The sequence below is a fragment of the Leucopleurus acutus genome (genome assembly GCF_964270905.1).
Source record: "Leucopleurus acutus genome assembly, chromosome: 4".
Lineage (NCBI taxonomy): Eukaryota > Metazoa > Chordata > Mammalia > Artiodactyla > Delphinidae > Leucopleurus > Leucopleurus acutus.
Window position 1 is genome coordinate 73,110,720 of NC_139146.1, and position 18,352 is coordinate 73,129,071.

General features: G+C 38.5%; 2 protein-coding genes across 32 annotated transcripts in view; one reads left to right on the plus strand and one right to left on the minus strand.

Moving 5' to 3' along the window:
• Positions 1–7,182, plus strand: part of FIP1L1 (factor interacting with PAPOLA and CPSF1) — a 65,452-nt gene extending 58,270 nt beyond the window's left edge. For 23 of the 29 annotated variants that reach the window (XM_082838856.1, XM_082838878.1, XM_082838858.1 and 20 more), the window contains 2 exons: positions 5,679–5,816; positions 6,574–6,816. In XM_082838856.1, coding sequence (XP_082694982.1) covers positions 5,679–5,816; positions 6,574–6,721 — 286 coding nt within the window. In that variant the 3' untranslated portion in view covers positions 6,722–6,816. Of the gene's footprint in view, positions 1–5,678; positions 5,817–6,573 lie in introns of all 29 variants that reach the window. The other 6 variants (XM_082838871.1, XM_082838877.1, XM_082838873.1 and 3 more) reach the window with 1 other exon arrangement.
• A 42-nt stretch (positions 7,183–7,224) lies between these two features.
• The window catches only part of LNX1 (ligand of numb-protein X 1), a gene marked incomplete at its 5' end in the record, with an annotated part of 137,037 nt that continues 125,909 nt past the window's right edge, over positions 7,225–18,352 (minus strand). For all 3 annotated transcript variants that reach the window (XM_082838234.1, XM_082838236.1, XM_082838235.1), the window contains 3 exons: positions 7,225–8,532; positions 8,928–9,086; positions 16,745–16,976. In XM_082838234.1, coding sequence (XP_082694360.1) covers positions 8,397–8,532; positions 8,928–9,086; positions 16,745–16,976 — 527 coding nt within the window. In that variant the 3' untranslated portion in view covers positions 7,225–8,396. The remainder of the gene's footprint in view (positions 8,533–8,927; positions 9,087–16,744; positions 16,977–18,352) is intronic.

An 18,352-nucleotide genomic window follows, 5' to 3' on the forward strand; every position in this document is an offset into this window, starting at 1 on the left:
AAAATGAAACACCTTTATGTGTATTTGATATTTATTTTCATGCAAACCTGGAGCTGCAAATTTCCCCCATTCCATTTATGGAAAATAGCTACCAAATAACTTAACTGGTAAAAGACAGCTCCTATTGTCAAGCCAGCAGCCACATCACACCCAATTTCTATGGGAAAAAAGTCTGACTTCATTTTTCTGTTCAGTTAAATGAGTTAATCCATATTTCCTGTCTAAGTCTAAGATAAAATAGTCACAGAATTCAAAATAAGGTGCTGCCTCCCCAGCACTTTGTTTTGCTTTCCTTCAGAAGGAATTTTTGGTTTTGTTTTTTTACTAGTTCAGGGAAAATTCTTATGACTCCACACTACTCTACACGATATCTGACGTTAGAACATCCCAGGACACAGGCCAAAATATTCCATTTCTTACTTCATACTTTGTAGCAGACAGATGTATAAGAGAGAAAGGCCTAAAGCCCTATAGAAGCTTTATGGTTCTTTGAATAAAATAGATCTTACTGACACTAATATTTTAAATTAGATCTTCTTGATGCCATGATGGTTTTTATACCCTGAGCCAATAATGTACTATAGTAAAATTGGTGAAAAGAATGCCTTTCTTTTGTAAAAGGCCAGGAACGTGATGGAGGAGGGGTTAGCCAGAGAAGTGGCATATGTGTTACCTGCAGGTGTATCATTAGGCAGTTCATGTTCAGGAAAGAATAAATATGGAAGTTGGGGACCTAGAAGTTGATTCCCTAAAACTTTCTGTGCCATTGGAAAGAATTCATTTATTGCTAGCATAAAGAATAAAGTCAAAATTCTTTTTCTGATCCGTAAGTCACAAATTCAGTGCACCTTTCTATATTTTAACCCTGGTTCTCTCCCAAGGCAATATACTGCATGCTCTAGCTACACTGAACTACGTGCTCTTCTGGAAAGCCTCATAGTTCAGCACTTCCCTTCTTCATGTTATTCCTGTCCTCTCTGCCTCACAAACTTTTACTGATTCTTCAAGGTTCAGCTCATATTTGTCTTCTGTGAGCAACTCTGAACCTGAAAGAAAGAATTAATTATTCCTTCACATGCTCCCTAAGCATTTTGTGTATTTTCTTTAAAGCATGTCTTTCTCTTTCAGGGTGTTGACTATCATTTTTCATCTCTGTATCCTCAGCACTTTGTACAGTAATGCCTGGAACATAATGAATGTGTCAGTGAATAAAATGACTTAACACGTATCAGGGAGGAGGGTGAATACAATAGAGAAAAAACAATCTTGAAAACTGTCGATGAAACTGTGTTAGCCAGATAGGTTTTGAAATGGATAAAAATCAACCCTTATATCAAAGCGTTAATTTGGGCATCTTTCTGATTAACATATCCATTTAGGTACCTTCACAATGTAGAATGAAATAAGTTAAAGATAACTTTTTTTTGTTATCAGCTATTTTTATGGATAAGATAAATGTAAGGTACACAGTTTTCTGATTTTGCTGGATGAGATGAAGTAATATATCAGTTCAAGGTGTGAGCATATGCTTGATTCAGACAGCATTTGTTTTGTTAGATGTGATCATGTAATCATATACTTCTTAATCCAGAAAGGTCCTTAGGGGTTATCCAGTCTAAATTTTGATTTGTCAGATGAGGAAATGGAAGCATAGAGAAATTAAAGCAACACTAGAGCCATACTGTCTGCTGGAAATATGGTTGAGATATTACTTAAAATCCTTTCTAGTCTTGAAATTAGGTAGTTTAAAAATTCTGTTATTTTTCATTTGTTTTTATTACTCTTTCTGTACTTGATTTTTTTTTTTTTTCTTCTTTCGGGGGTGGTGGGGAACCAGATTCATTCTTTCATTCATGTAAACTGACATTTTTTTTTAACATCTTTATTGGAGTACAATTGCTTTACAATGGTGTGTTAGTTTCTGCTGTATAACAAAGTGAATCAGCTATATATATCCCCATATCTCTTCCCTCTTGCGTCTCCCTCCCTCCCACCCTCTCTATCCCACCCCTCTAGGTGGTCACAAAGCACTGAGCTGATCTCCCTGTGCTATGTGGCTGCTTCCCACTAGGTAGCTGTTTTACATTTGGTAGTGTGTATGTGTCCATGCCACTCTCTCATGTAACTGACATTTTTTGAGTCCCTGTTATGTACCAGGCACAGAGTTGTGTGCTGAGGATACAGAATTACTCATACACTGTCATTATAGATTTAACCATGTAATATTGTCACGATATCTAGGACTGGTTAGAAGTTTAAAACTTTATGTAAAAAAATGTGCAAGAAGAAACTCCATAGGATTTATTAATCTTTTTCCTTCCTGTAGCTCCTAATAATATGACTTACACACTGTAGGCACCTGGTAACATTTTATTGACTAGATAAGTAAAGGTATGGTACATACATGCATGTTTGTGTGTATGTGTGTGTGTTGAAGTGTATGTTTCGAGTTTGTGTGGTGGGACATGTGCTGTTAATAACTTCAGTCACATAAGTGTGGGAATTCTGTTAAGTTCAAGGGCATTACTTTCTGGGAAGTTGAATTGTTTCTAATGTAGTTAAAATTAATATATTTGAGACAGTACTGTTATCTCTAGAATGTACATGTTCACAAGGTAAGGAGCTTAATGCAGAACTTCGTAGGAAACAAGTCTGAAATGAATTGCTTTGCTAGAGCTCGTAACTTTTCTTTGCATAAATTATAGTGTTTATAAAATTCTTTGTCCATTTCAAACACACTCATGCACAAATGCTACTTAATTTTTATTGAAGCTAAAAGTGTTAATGGTTAAACCATATTTGATTTTCATGTTGCTAGCTGTAGGGCATCAGGCGTAATGTTTACTTAAACCTGACTAAAAGTTCAAGGCCAGAGAGGGAAAAAAAGGTGGAAGAATTTTGTGTTGTTCTGAATTATCCCAGGAATAAAGTGTTCTCTGGAAAATCCAAATGAAGTATAAGTAAAGGCCTTTTTTTTCCTCAAGACTGAGATTTCAGCAATATGGCATGTAGTATGTGTTGTTACAAATTACAGAGTCATTGTTTTGAAAATTGCAGACCAGTTTCAACATCTGTTTTTTAGGCCGCTTAATTGTGGGCCAGAGAGAAGGCTGGTCATTCTAGGGTGTTTGAAATGAGCTCTAATGATTTCCAGGCTCAGAGAAACCTTTGTGCTGCAGCTGCTTATCAGAGAAGGGGCCTTTACATTTTGTGTACGAGACCAAATCTTCCACCATCTGTAGGAAGGGTCCCATCAGATGGCTGCCTTCAGAATCTTAAAGGCCTCAAAGCTAACAAGAATTGGTGTGAGGGTGAGAGGGAAAAAACAGGGTTACAAAGGACGAATTATGAGATAATTGACCTTAGTTATTTTTAGGTAAATCCGGTTGGAATCATTACAAAGAACCTCATTTTTAAAGAGGATAATATTAATGCTAATATTCGTTTGTCATGGTAGGTGTGAGTTTATTCTCCTTTAGAAACTTTATTAGAAACAGTCACCTTTACAGAAAGCGTTCTGCTTCTGAAAATTTTAACATTAAATTTAATGAAGATGGTGAGCCTGCCTGTTAGCGGCCATTTGAGGGCCTGCTCTTGTTCCAAACACTTTATAAATGTTATTGCCAGTTCTACAACTATCCTGAAAAAGACTTGCCAGTTTTACAGATGAGAAAACTGAGTGTTCACAGAGGTTAAGTAACTTACCCTGGGTCATACACTTAGGAAATAACAGGACGTGTTCCTGGGCCTGCTCTGCACGGACTCTTCCTGCTACTCCACACTGCCTGTCAAGGTGCATTGCCTTTCTGATGACACGCTTCCACCTTCCCAGTACCAAGTACACATTTATGATTAGAAAAAAAATCGTGTTTGTGTATGTATATATGTGTCCGCGTGTGTGTGTGTGTGTGTGTGTGTGTGTGTGTATGTATCATCCATATATATATGCATATATGAATACTCTTTAAAATAACATTAAAAATGTATCACAGGCACTAATAACTTGGTCAGCAATATGACTTGGCTTTAGGTGTCGCACTCCTGAATTATCACTTTTGCTAAGAGACCACAGTTAGGCTTTGTTTTTATATGGCTTATACTTTCACCTGATTCTGTCTCCTGTTATTCTCTCTCAGATTCCTTAACATCTTGAGGCTATGTACAAATTCAAATTTAATAATTTGTATAAAACATATATTTCTAGAAACCAAAGCTCTTTAGTACACAGTGTTCTAAAAGATATTTTTATTCATTCTAAGAGAGTTTACTGACATTAGGATGTAGAAAATGTTGACTTCTATGCTGAACAAAAAGAAAAAATAGACTTGAAGGATTGAGAGAAAAACAGAAGTATGTCTCCATTTTCACGAAAGGACATGGAGAGACAGGTCTAAGGAGGTAAAGATGACTACCATCAGTCCCAGTTTCACTAGTCCATTCTCTCCAAAATCAGAAAATGGAGGCAGAGCTTAATATGGATTTGAAGTTGTTCCCATGGTCCCCTCCCTCCAGCTTCCTCCTCCTCACTCCACCCCCCCAACCTGCCTCCCTTACCACACAGATAGCGTTAAGTTATTGGGATGTCAGAATTCAAGTATGTCCATAGGCAATTTTCTGCCTGCATTTTGTATGGATATTGTGGAAATTGCCTTTTTTTTTTTTCAGTCTCTTGTATGATACTTTATTATCAGCGCCACTTTTCGAACAGGATTTGCTCACTTCGTGTTTCTTTGTCACATTTTGGTGATTCTCACAATATTTCAAACCAGCAAAACATTGACTTGCTGAAGACTCAGGTGATGGTTAGCATGTTTTAGCAATAAAGTATTCTTAATTAAGGCATGTACATTGATTTTTTAGACATAATGCTATTGTGCACTTAATGGACTGCAGTATAGTGTAAACAACTTTTATATGCATTGCAAAATCCAAATTTCGTGGACTTGCTTTATTGTGATATTTATTTTATTGGTCTGAAACTGAACCTACGGTTCAGATCATTGAGGTATGCCTGTATTCATAAATTTGCACATCTACTAAGAATGCCAATATATGGCGGTTTACAATTGCCTGCTTTCTAATTTGCACTGGAAAATGGAAGTTGCTTTGATGTCACTCTGTTCTTAATGTTTATACCACTTCATTAGATGAATATATACTTTATGTGATTCAAAAACTTAAGAAACTTTATCTACTTGGACTATGTCGTCATAAGCCAAATATTTTTAATATATTTTTAGAATCTTAACTGTGTGCCTAAGATTTTGTAAATATCATTAAGAATTTTGGTTGGAAATCTGAGATACACAAACATGCTTTTAAGTCTAAAAAGTAAAATGAAGCCGCTGATGAAAATTTAAATCAGTTACAGCTCCCAAATTTTGAAGAAAAACAGCATTTATATAAAATTTCTACCCTATAACAACTGTGAAAGCACAGAACTTGGCCCTTTAACATAACGTGTAATCATTATATATTTTGTATTCTTGTATTAGTACTAATTTGGGAGCAGCATTGTTTTCCTCTCAGTTCAACAAGTATATACTTTGCACCTATTCTGTGTAAGATGCTAACATTAGGACCTCTGGTTTGGACTCAGGTCACGTCTTTTGTAGCTTGAAGTCATTCAGAATCAACAATCCAGTTGTCAAGAAAACTTGTTTCTATTCCGATTTCAGTGATGAAGAACGATACAGATACAGGGAGTATGCAGAAAGAGGCTATGAGCGCCACAGAGCAAGTCGGGAGAAAGAAGAACGACACAGAGAAAGACGACACAGAGAGAAAGAGGAAACCAGACACAAGTCCTCTCGAAGGTTTGCTCTTTAATAGTGAATCATTTTGAAGCCAAGAGAAATTGATTTGTTTTCAGGAAGTAAAAGCAAACATTTCTAAGTAACCACTAGAGCATTATATGTGTTCCTAATTGGAAGACTATAGTTGGTTCCTTATAGGTTTCAACAAAGATATTGAAATCTAACCAGATTATAATGCCCATAAGCCAAAATTAGCATAGAATAAAAAATATGAGAATTAGACTTACTACGTTATCTTGGGGGGGGGGGATTTGTCATATGAATCAGTTTTTAGTAGTAATTGTTATTAAACTGATGTTCAGTTTAATCAAAGAAAATTCAGGGCCTTATAGTCCCCCCCACCAAAAAAAAAAATCAGCATTAAATTTTAATGCCTATTGTTTGCGTAAAATCAACTCTAGGAAGTATTTCCTGTTCTGATCTAGTGCTTCAGTTTCTAATTTGTAATTTAGTCTTTTAGAATGAAGTATATGGGCCCTAGTGGCCCTCTTGGCATAGTGGGCGGTGCGTGGGTCTCATAATCTAATGTATATGGTCCTTAGGGTTCTAGGAAAATATTAATGAAGGTGAGCATTAAATGTAAATATAATCTCAGCATAAAGGTCACATAAAAAAATGATTACTCCCCAAAATGTGTTTGAGAAAAGCAAAGTATTAGATTATTTAAAACCCACTGTTATACCGAGAATTTACCTAAAGTAGGTTGATCCGTCACTACTTAAACATTTTTAAGAATACACCTTTCTTTTTTCTTTAGTAATAGTAGACGTCGCCACGAAAGTGAAGAAGGAGACAGTCATAGGAGACACAAGCACAAAAAATCTAAAAGAAGCAAAGAAGGAAAAGAAGCTGGCAGCGAGCCTGCCCCTGAACAGGAGAGCACCGAAGCTACACCTGCAGAATAGGCATGGTTATGGCCTTTTGTGTACAGTAGTGCCAGAAATAGATACTATAAATCTTATTTTTCTGGATAATGTTTAAGAAATTTGCCTTTAATCTTGTTCTTTTAGTATGAAAAGTTAACTTTTTTTTTCTTCTAAAATAAAAGAGTGAATTTTTCATGTTAAGTTAAAAATCTTTGTCTTGTAATATTTAAAAAATAGACAGTAATGACTTTGTATCGAAGAAAGTAATGTGAATGAGTCACTCAGCAGGGAATTTAAAGAGCTATGTATAGCTGTGTACATAATATCTGATTGATAAAGGTCAAGGTTCCCTCTTGGCCAGTTTCCTTGAGGAGTTAATCAAACACCAGTCTCTTAAGAGGTTGCACTGCAAGATGCATCAAAAGGCACCTCTGAGTCTTGAGATTAAAACTAGTCTTTTATCACTGCTGTGGCACTATTGCTTTGCATATTAAAGAACTCATACAGTTTTGATACTGCAGTTTTTTTTTGGTTTTTTTTTTTTGTGGTATGCCGGCCTCTCACTGTTGTGGCCTCTCCCGTTGCGGAGCACAGGCTCCGGACGCGCAGGCTCAGCGGCCATGGCTCACGGGCCCAGCCGCTCCGCGGCATGTGGGATCTTCCCGGACCGGGGCACGAACCCGAGTCCCCTGCATCGGCAGGCGGACTCTCAACCACTGCGCCACCAGGGAAGCCTGATGCTACAACTTTTTGATAGCAGGTTTTCAGTGTTCTAAATTTGGGTTCATGGTGAAACTAAAGGGGAACTTTTTCTATCCAAAGTAATAAAATCTAATGGCACTTGGGTGACCTCTGAAATAACTTGCCCTAAATGTAGTTTCTGGCAGGCACATGGACAAAATACTCGTCACTGTGACACAAATTTGAATTGCCTCAAAGCCATCTTTTATGAGCTAGGTCAAGCTGGTTTGGCCTTTCTTGATGGTTCTTCCAAGGCTCATCGGTTGAGCAGCACGTAGAGTTTGTATACAGTTACTAGCTATACTGTGAATAAAAATAAATAAGCTTTAGATTAGTCATTTCCCATTACATTTAAGAAAGTACAAGTTTATAGAATTCTGTGAACATTTTTAGGGATAGCCCTTAGAACGTATTTGTCAGTGATGGTAGCAACATGGTTTTGAAAGAATTAATTACTAGGAACTTTTAAATAGTGATAATAGAAATGAACTTAGTATCACATACTAAAAGACAGCTATATAATTTTTGAAAAATATTTATTTCTCATTTGATGAACACTTTTCAGCAATGCACTTTTAAAATCCTCTGTCTGGAAATTGTTTTTAAAATGCCCATAATGTACCCTTTGCAGACCTCAGCATATACCAGATTTTAATTTAAGTGTATGATTTGAATTCAGTGGGGGCATATAAACCGTGTCAGCTGTTTAAGAGCTTTTTATTGAATAGAAAAATATAAAGTTCTAGAGTAATGAGAAATGCTCCACACTGAATAAAAACTATTAGTAATGTTTCTATTTTGAGAATTATATTTTCTGAGGTGTAATTGGCTTTTCATTAGATCCTACTTTTCCTGACATTAAAGTTTATATTTTTACATTGTAGCCTTCAAATACAAAAATCGATAAGATAAATACATTGTTTCAACTTAGCTTATTTGTGATTTCCTGTTTTTCTATGACCCATCATTGATTCTATAAAAAAGTGCCGGGCCAAGAAGCAATGGTGAGAGTAATTTTTCCTTTAAGTTCTTTTAGCATCCTTGCCAAGCAAGCATGTATCATTCCTGATGTACTTCTGCCATTGACAGCAAGAAGAATATCACCACATCTAAAAAAAATAAAGGTACATGATTAACATTTTGAGCCACAGCGGAAGTTAATGCAAGTTTTTTTTGGTGGTCCCAGTTTTTGCTCCATCTGTCAGTTTTAATTATGTTATCAGTACTTCTAATTAAGGTTCTCCCCCTCACTTAAATTCTTCAAATTCTGTTGTTCAGCTTGTTTTAGAAAGAATGCTAAAAGTATAGGAAGTTGCTGTATGGGACCAAGAGTAACAAATCATTTTGGATTGCTTAGAAATGGAATGCTGCATAAATGTTTTAAATTTCTTACCAATAAAAAAAGATATAATAGGTGCCTTATTTCACATGGGGCCAGGCTTTTTGCATGTCTAAAACACAATCTTTAGATATAAGTTTTTTGTTAAGTAGTCATTATTATTACCTGATTCGTCCATCGTTGTATGCTGGTGTTCCTTCAACAATGGATTTGATAAAGAAAGGTTTGTTCCCATTGTATTCTTCATAACCTCCTACAATGCAGAAGCCCAGACTTCCAGCTGTGTTTCTTCGCAGTATAACATCTTTACAGTTGTAGAGGTACCTGAAATAGAACGAAATCAATGTAAATGCGCAGTTAATTCGAACTCTTAGTAATTACTGTGATTCATCTCCCGTTCCCTTTATTGGCATTATTTTTTTTAGGCTTAATAGCACTGGATGGGTCTCATTCAAAATTGTGTCATAGCCCAGTTACCTTTGTGCTTTTAGCTGGCTTTTTTTTTTTTTCTGGTATGCAGGCCTCTCACTTTTGTGGCCTCTCCCGTTGTGGAGCACAGGCTCCGGACGTGCAGGCTCAGCGGCCATGGCTTACGGGCCCAGCCGCTCCGTGGCATGTGGGATCTTCCCGGACCGGGGCATGAACCCGTGTCCCCTGCATCGGCAGGCGGACTCTCAACCACTGCGCCACCAGGGAAGCCCTAGCTGGCTTTTTCTAATTTTTCTAAAAATGTTTCTAATTTCTAATTTTTCTCTTTTCTAAAGCTAACCACCCTTTTAAAAGTGACACCATCTATTATGTTCTGTTTATATGTCTACTGGGAAAGAATCATTTCTGGCTTAAAGATTTAATTTCTCAACTTACATTAAAGTTATGCCTAAATCTTTACTGGTGAACCACATTCAAGCATACTTACAGTTATATTTTTATTTCCTTATGGATGTAAATAATTTTTAATGAAGGAAAAATTCTTTGAATCGTTAATATCTCAGTGGAAAAAATTTAAATGTAACCCTAATTAATTCATTGGCTTAAGTTCTGACTTTTGAAAGATACCAGTTTATACAGTTTTACATGTTTGATAGGTTATATAGAAGCATGCAGGCAGCGTAATATACTGAATGGAGATTGAGGTGCATTTAAAGATTGTAAGAATGATTCATACTGAAGGAGAAAAACCTGGCAGTAAACTGAATAGCAAGTTATAACAGGAATGGGAGAAAGACCATAGGTCTTTTGTAAATGGGTAGAACCCTCAGCTAAAATAGAAAATTTGATTGAGGAAGCTGTTCCTTTTATTATTCAGTGGCAGTTGGATCAGTGTTAACATAGGTGCAGGCTAAGTACAAAACTGTGTTACAGTTATGACAGGGGTATGTCAGGAGCTGGATTTGACTCCAAAATCCCCCAAGTCCAGGAACTGGTTTGAAAGAGAATTAGCATTTTCAGTGTTGGTAAAAGTCAAGATTTGGTGATTTTGTTTATAAACTGTACCTTGAAATACTAATTTTTTTGAAAAACCAATAAAAAGTCTCTTGACAAATGTTCTGGTGATGAAGCTGGTCATTACATTTGTTACTGACCTTGCTAATCAATGTAACATGACTTTTTCATGGCATTTCGACTCCCATTTGAAGTAAAACAAGCTTTGGGTTTGTCTGGTGGGTAACTTTAAAATGTAGTGCTAAAATGCAACTCAATTTTGTTTTGTATCTGTTGTCATACATATATATCATTTACAATAATTTCTTTTGCTGAAATTATTGCTGAAAAATATGAATTCATTAAATGAAACAACCATATTTTTATTATAAAATATTCATTTGCTGTATTTCACAGTAATACTTGATGTTAGTAAATTCATCCTGTAGGAGTTGTGGTGTGTTTGATACCACATTTACACAGTGGCTCACTGACTGCTCATGTTCAAAGCAGGTAATTGTTCCCCAGACACTAGAGCATTATGTTCCCACCTATGCCCAGTGTTTGGAGGAGAGCTGGTGGGTGCTTCTTACCCAAGGTTATGATTAAATATGTCTTAACGTTCTTTAAAACATATAAATGGGTACATGGAGCAATACTCGAAACTTAAGTATTTCTCACCCTTTTGACCATTGGGTTTTTTCATTAATTATCACTTTGGACCTTGACTCTTAATATTTTATTCCATGTGGACAAGCTATAAAAATAATCATCTAAAATTTTTATGTTACCAATACAAAAATTTCAACATAACATTAATGAGTCATTCTCATTTTCTTACAAGCATATGGTGACATTTTCCAGAGGACATGTGGTAAGTGATCTGGCAGGATATTGAATGCAGAAGTAGATATGAGTCCAGTTATCTTCTATTAAGCCAAACATTAAAGAGGTTTGCAAAAATCATACACTGCCACTCTTGTAATTTTTAAAAATACTGCTTCTTATAAAAGATGTTATTTATGTTAATATATAATGGATTATTTTAAATGATTTAATAAATAAAATTATTCAGATTAATTTGTAAGGTAAAATATTAGTAGGTATAACCTATATAAGCAAAAGCTCTTGGGGATCATCAATACTCTAAGTGTAGGGGTCTTGAAAAAAAACTTTGGGAATTGCTGCTGTAGACATGTTTATCAAACTTGATGTTCCACTGGTATCTCAACCTCAGCATGTCCAAAACAACTAATATCTCCTCATTCTTCCTTACTGTGTAAAATAATTACATGAATGGCCCAAGTCATCACCCTTCCCTGGTATCATCCGTGCCACTTATTGTATAATTTTGTGGTACCCCCCTCCGATTCTGGATTCAGCCATAAGATCATCAGTGGGACGTTGGCCAGAGCCAGCCAAATCTAGACACAGGAGCATGGCCAACCAAGATTAGCAGAGCCACCTAAACGACCCAGAAAGGACTGCAAATGCATGAGGGAGCCAGCCAAGATCAGTCACGCCTGGCCTGGGTCAGCTGAAGCTGATCCGTGTCTGATGTTCCCTGCGGAATGGGCATTCTGCACATCAGAGGGACCGCTCACTGTGGGCCCAGGGCTCTGCAGGCTTGGCCTGCACGCTCCGGATGTGGGCAGCCTCACTTCCATCTTCCCTCTTCGACTTTCACTTTCTGCTACTGAGGTTTTGTGGCTAGTTTGTTACATAGCATGATTGTGAAAAGTAACTTCTTAACTCTCCTAGTTTGGTTATGTCCTCCAGCTAGATGAAACATACCACCATTCACTCCAATGTATTTCCTAGGTTCCCAAAGCACCCTGTGCCTACATAATATTTTAATTATAACTTCTTTAATTCATAATTTTTAATAATTCACTATGACATGTTGTTGCTTACTGTATTATGAAGGCCATGAGGGCTCTTCCCAGAACCTACTCTATTGATTATTTCATTCAACAAATGCCTGCTAAGCAGAGCCATTTAAAGACCTACAGAGACACTAGGTATTCCTGTGGAGGCTCCACCCACTATTACAACAAACACATTAAAAGTGCATTCGTATCCCACCAGAAATATAGGTGAGTTTGGGACAATTATAAAAGACTAATTTTGCTCCTTAAATGACTTCGCCAGGAGCTACTCATTTGATTCTGGATTGACTGTGACTTATTAGCAAACATCACACAGGGAAGGTAATGGTGGGAGGTGGGGAGGAGAATGGCAAGAAATTTAAGGCCTAAGAGGCTAAGCAATGAAGAAAAATACATACTGTGCTGCTGGGTGCATGACACATCCACTGAATGACAGAAATCTGAGGCATTTACACTCCTGCAGAACTTGTTTATGGTAAAGAAACGGTAAGACTCAAATTATAAAAGCTAAATATAGGCTTCACATCCTCCTAAAGGATGCTCCCCAAACACTGCATAGTGGTTAAGATCCCACCCAGGCAGCCTGGTTCAAATCCCAGTTCTGCATATTAACTAGCATGTTACCTTGGGCAAGTTACTTAACCACTCTGTGCTTCAGTCTCCTATCTTTAAAGTGGGGATAATATTAGTACCTAGATCATAGGACTGAGGTGAGCTTTAAATGAGTGAAAAATGCAAAGAACATGTAAAGCTCTTAGCAGAGTGCCTGGCACACAGAAAAGGTTATATCAGTATGAGCTACTGTTGCAGTTGTTATTTCTATTCCGGGTTTGGATGTACTTGACAGTGTCCCTGTCCTATAGTTAAAATGTAAAAGGTTTTGACTTAAAAAAAAAAAAAAAACAACCCATGATATTTGCCTCCCTGCTCTTCGATACAGACAGTCCTCATCAAAATGCTTTCTGAAGTTCAGGAAAGTGAAAGGTTAAATACTTAGGCAAGAGAAGAAATGAATTAATGTGTATCACTATCATACTAGTCCGGATGAGAGCATGTTTTCAAAGACTTCCAGATGTGGAGTGTGGGCCCTGAGAGCCAACTGTGAATAAAGCAGAAGGTCTTCAGTGTTTTCTGAATCCCCTTCCAAGTGAATTGCATCTGATCATTTGTATAGCTTAGAGCCCATGTCTGGAGCTAGTGCCCAGGGGTGTACAAAAGGCATCCCTGATAAGGGTGAGACATATTTGCATTGTCCTTCATAACCTACTTTTACTCTCTGCTACTGTTTATTATATCTGACACCCACTGGGGTTCAGCATACTAATGGTACCCTCTTCATATACATTCATTCTACGTGTTGGACTGCACTTGAGGACATGATCACAATGTCCTAGAAAAGAGATTGTTTCTAGACCTGCTGACATATCACTTTTCTTCACTGGTAGGGAATATTAGGTAAGTGGCTGGATCATACTTTAGGGCAAATAGTTTTCCCTCAAAATCTGTTAAGCAAAAGGGGAAAAGGTTTGACTGGGTAAATGTATAACTTGGAGGGAAATGTCTTCTTTGTGAATTAAAAAAAAAAAAACTATTTGCAGCCTAAATCTCTAGTGGTTCCGGCAGGCAAGTAACTTTTGCTAAGGCCTGAAACTCTTAGGACATCACTAATGCCAAATGCCTAGAGACATTTATGCCCATGGTATTGCATCAGTGAGGGAGAACCTGGCACCTTTGGGGCTCTATGCAGTCAAGATCAGAAATGCCAACCTGCAAGATGGCCCTGGTTCCTTCCTTTTATTATAAACCTCCAGCAAACAGCCACTCCAGGAAAAATTTAGCTCAAAGGTTAAAAAATGAACCAGAGACACATATAAAAGAAAAGGCGGAGAGTAACAGTAAAAACAGTTAACAGACAAAAACCACTCACCAGAAAAATGCTGCCACAGAAATGAAATGCTGCTAGAGAAAAGGAAATTTATAACCAACCCTATTCCTGTGAATTTAAAATACTTCTGAAACAATGGCTCTGTAAAAGAGATCAAGGCAGAGATATAAGATTTCAAGGGGAGATATAAGACAAGAGGAGAAGAAATGGGCCGAGAAGAAAGACGTAGAAGGGAAAAATAACACAGAAATGAAAGTGAGTACAAAGGCAAAGATGTACTACTGAAAACACAGTAAGGGTTATGAAGGACAGATCAAAACAAGCAAAGAAAGCAGAATGAAAGTAAATAGAATTGAAAAGGATTCAAGAGAAAATGAAAGATATAAAACAAAAAGAGGTAACATACATATCTGGACTCCCTGAAAAGAAGACGCCAAATAACAACATTTATCTTGAACGTTAGGTAGAAAGACCAAGCCACATAGAGAAGGAAAGAAATGAGACAGGCCTCACTTCTCCACATCACCACTCAGTGCGAGTCAGTGATGCAATGCCTACGAAATCCAAAAAGAGGTGATCAGATAGTTTTATAACCAGGTAACCTATCACAGGGTTGTACAGATATAGCATGATTTCTTTAACCAGTTCCTATTGGTAGTGGACACAACAACAGTGCAATGAACACCACTGTACCTTCCTTATGAATTCATTTTGCAACATTGCTTACAAAAGATGAAAACAACCTAAGTGTCCACTACCAAATTAGGTCTCGACAATACTATCAGGACTGGCTGAATCAATATGGTACTTCTATACAAGAGAATACTATTGGCCATAGAAAAGAACGAGGAAGCTTGATGTGTACTGATGTGAAATGATACCCAAAGTATATTCTTAGATTAAAAAAAAATTATGGTACATCATAGTGTGTATGTTACCATTGTATGTGTGTGTGTACATATATACCTAGACTAGGGGTCAGCAAACTACAGCCCAGCCCAACACCCAATTTTATAAATAAACAGGCATGCCCATTCATCTATGTATTGACTGTCTATATGGCTGCTTTCACACCACAACAGCAGAAATGAATAGTGGCAACAGAGACAGCATGACCCTCCAAATCTGCACTCTCTGGCCCTTTTCAGAAAAAGTTTACCAACCGCTGACATAGACACTCCCTGGAAAATTACACAAGTCATTGGTAACTGTGACCTCTGTGGAGCGGATCTGAGGGGCCAAGGGTGGAAGACTCACTTTCACTCTCTCTCTACCCTTTGGTGCCCTCTGAATGTTCACTGTGCTTATTACTACGAGGAGAGGAGGGGATGAAGGAAACTTAAGAATTGCCAGGGGGACTGCAAACCAGTGTTGTCTTTGCTGGCTTCACACTTTCTATTCTTCTAAAGGAAATGAGCAAAATCCAGATTGGACTTCTGATAAGATCAGGGAAGTGCTGTGCCCAAAGTCAAGGGCAAAGGTAGAGGGAGAGAAAGCCATTCACTTGGTTGTACGTTAAGTAAAACACATCTCACATTTGTTCTGTCTTTACATGAATGAACGGCAAGGAACTCTGTTTTATAAGACAAGTAGCTTTCAAGCACAAAAAATTTTTTTAAATGATCCATTTTAATAGACTGAAGTTTTAGAAAATTTTTTTTCCATACGATTTTAGTTAAAGTAACATTCTCTTCTTCCACCCAGGAAGAAAATTTTTTTAAAAATTAAAAAATTTTTTAAACTCAATGCTCAGTTTTTAACTTAAAATGTACTCATTTAAAAAATATTTTATCAACTAGTGAAGGCTAAAAAGGGAATCTCAGTGTGTATTTGAGGTAGGGATGTTTTTTAAAACCTCATTTAAAGTTAAGAGACAGAGAGAGAGACACCAACCTATCTCCACCCTCGAGAAAAATGTACTAAAACCAAACATCCTACTTTCATTCATTTAATCCTCTGCCAGCATACCATCATCAGTGACTCTAATGTTGAACATTTAAGTCATGCATTTGGAATTATTAAGGCAATCCTTTGAAGGCCAAGAGCTTACGCTCTGATGCAGGTGAGCAAATCCCAAATTATTTGTCCTTCGAATATTTGATTTCTGTATCTAGCCATTTAGCAAGGCTGCCCTCAAATCCTTTTCTGAACTTTCCGAAACATTTATCTGGCTCCCCTCTAAGGCTCTAGTTACATCTCACTGAGATGACAAACTAGTTGCTTCCTGAAGGTTTACACCAGGACTTTTCAAGAGTAGGAACAAGGGAGAGGTGATCTGAGGCCCTCAATCAACACAGGACCCAGCATCTGGGCAAAGGCAAACTGTGCTGCTGCGTTGCTCTGGGTTTAGCTGGGGCCACCGGAGAGCTGGAGGCGTGAAGCCACAGACTGGTTTTACCTCCATGCAAGTTCCTAGGCCCGCCACTAGCCAATTGAGAAAAGCTGACCTTGCCCTGCTCCAGAGTGTGTGAAAACAACGCCCTCTCTCTGTCGACTGAGCTTCCTGACGCACATACAACCCACACAATCGAACATGGCAGCCCTACGACCTCCTCGCCGTGAAGGCCAAACAGTGTTTCCACACCCAGGCTTTTCGTCCCTGCCCAAGAATTGCTGCAGTTTCATTTACCAAAAGGAACACAAATTCTTTCAAATAGACCCACAACCAAGCCTGGGTCTCGTTAACACGTCAGTGCCCTGAATCAGCCCAAGAGAATGAAACAGTGGTCTAAGAACTATCATCGTTTCCTCCCACACCTCCCCAAGGATGTCACGCTGGGACTCACCGTGGTAATTCCAGCCACATGACCCAGGAGGGGGACCGGTTGCCAGGTGGGGCCGTGTCTTTGTGGTTGAAGTCCAGCGCTGCTGGGCTGCTGCCTTCTTCCTGGGGCTCACATTCTCTGACTTCCAAAGCTTTAAGTACCACCGAGGAGGATGTGCTTTTCAATAAAGCAACCGCCTCGCTCCGGCTGACCTCTGTTAGTTCAATCCCGTTCACATTCAACAGAACGTCACCTAGTGACCGGAGAAGCAGAAGCCATTCTTAGTAAGAGTGCAAACTGGAAAGGCAAAGGGGCAGGGACTGACTGGCATGCGGGTACGCGGAGAGGGCAAGGGGCACTTCCTTAGCCTCACATCAACATGCGGCTGCGTTTTCACACATCAAATCGCGAGCAGTGCGCATGGGCCAAGGCTCTGGTAAATCATGTGGGGGGGATTCTAACGCACACCTATTGGTATTTGGCTCTTGCCTTAAAAAGGGGGAGAGGGAGGGAGAGAGGGAGGGAGAGAGGGAGGGAGGGAGGAAGGAAGGGAGATAAAATAGCCACGTTCACTATTTAATCAAAGAAAACCTCCTTTTTTTTTCTTTTCTTCCCATTTTTAGCACAAAGGCGGAGCATGTGGCAAAAGCGCCCAGCACCCACACGGAGCCAGGCATGTAGTAAGCACCCAATAAATAAGGGTTGAACGAATAAATAATAAGCTTCCCATGAGAGAGTCTGACAGATGAGTCTGCCGCAGTTAAGAACAATGGGCCTGGAACTGTGTTCCTAAAGAGGTGGGAAGAAGAGGTTCCATTTCTATTCAGTGCAAAGGTGCTGACAGCTACCACTGGTTAAGCCCCTACTGTGTGCGGGGCCATCCTATCATATAACCCTCTGCTCACGTTCTCTCACTAATAAGTCACTTCGTAGTTGACCTCATCGTTCTCCACCCGGGTGCTTGGGTGAAAAAGAAAAGAGAAACTAAAGTACATACCTCCCCTACCTCCATTTCCTATCTTTTTATCTCCCTCCTGTCTTTCTGCCTCCTTTGAATATCAACTTTCTCGCACGAAATAACCGTAGCAAGAGTAAAAGGACAGGAGGAGAAAGATGGGAAAGGCCTTGAGTTCATCCTGAACCCCAGAGAAGCACCGTTAGGTTGGCTGACTGAAGCCCTTCACACATGCCATCCCCCCGTGGCCCCTCAGGCTGAGCAACTGTACTTCAAAAACTTCACATGTTATTTCTTGAATCTGAACACCCTGAAAGGGCATATCGGCTCAACCATCAGCTACCCATCCATGGGCATCGACAATACTATCAGAGATACAAATTGGACATCTCTTTCCTTCACTCTAAGGAGCCCAAATCATATAAGATTAAAGTAGTGAAACACTTTTCATCAATGGGAAAGTACCTGGCTTGGTATGTTCACTTAATAAATATTCACTGAATCAAAATCTATCAAATTATTTCTCCTATCCAACCCATAAAGGGAACGATCCATGAACAGTTTCATCACTGGATCAATCCACCAAAGAATTACTTAGAATGAATGGAACCAAATTATGCCGTTTAATCAAGGCAACTTGCTCATAACTGTAGCCCTTCCCTATTCATTCTTGG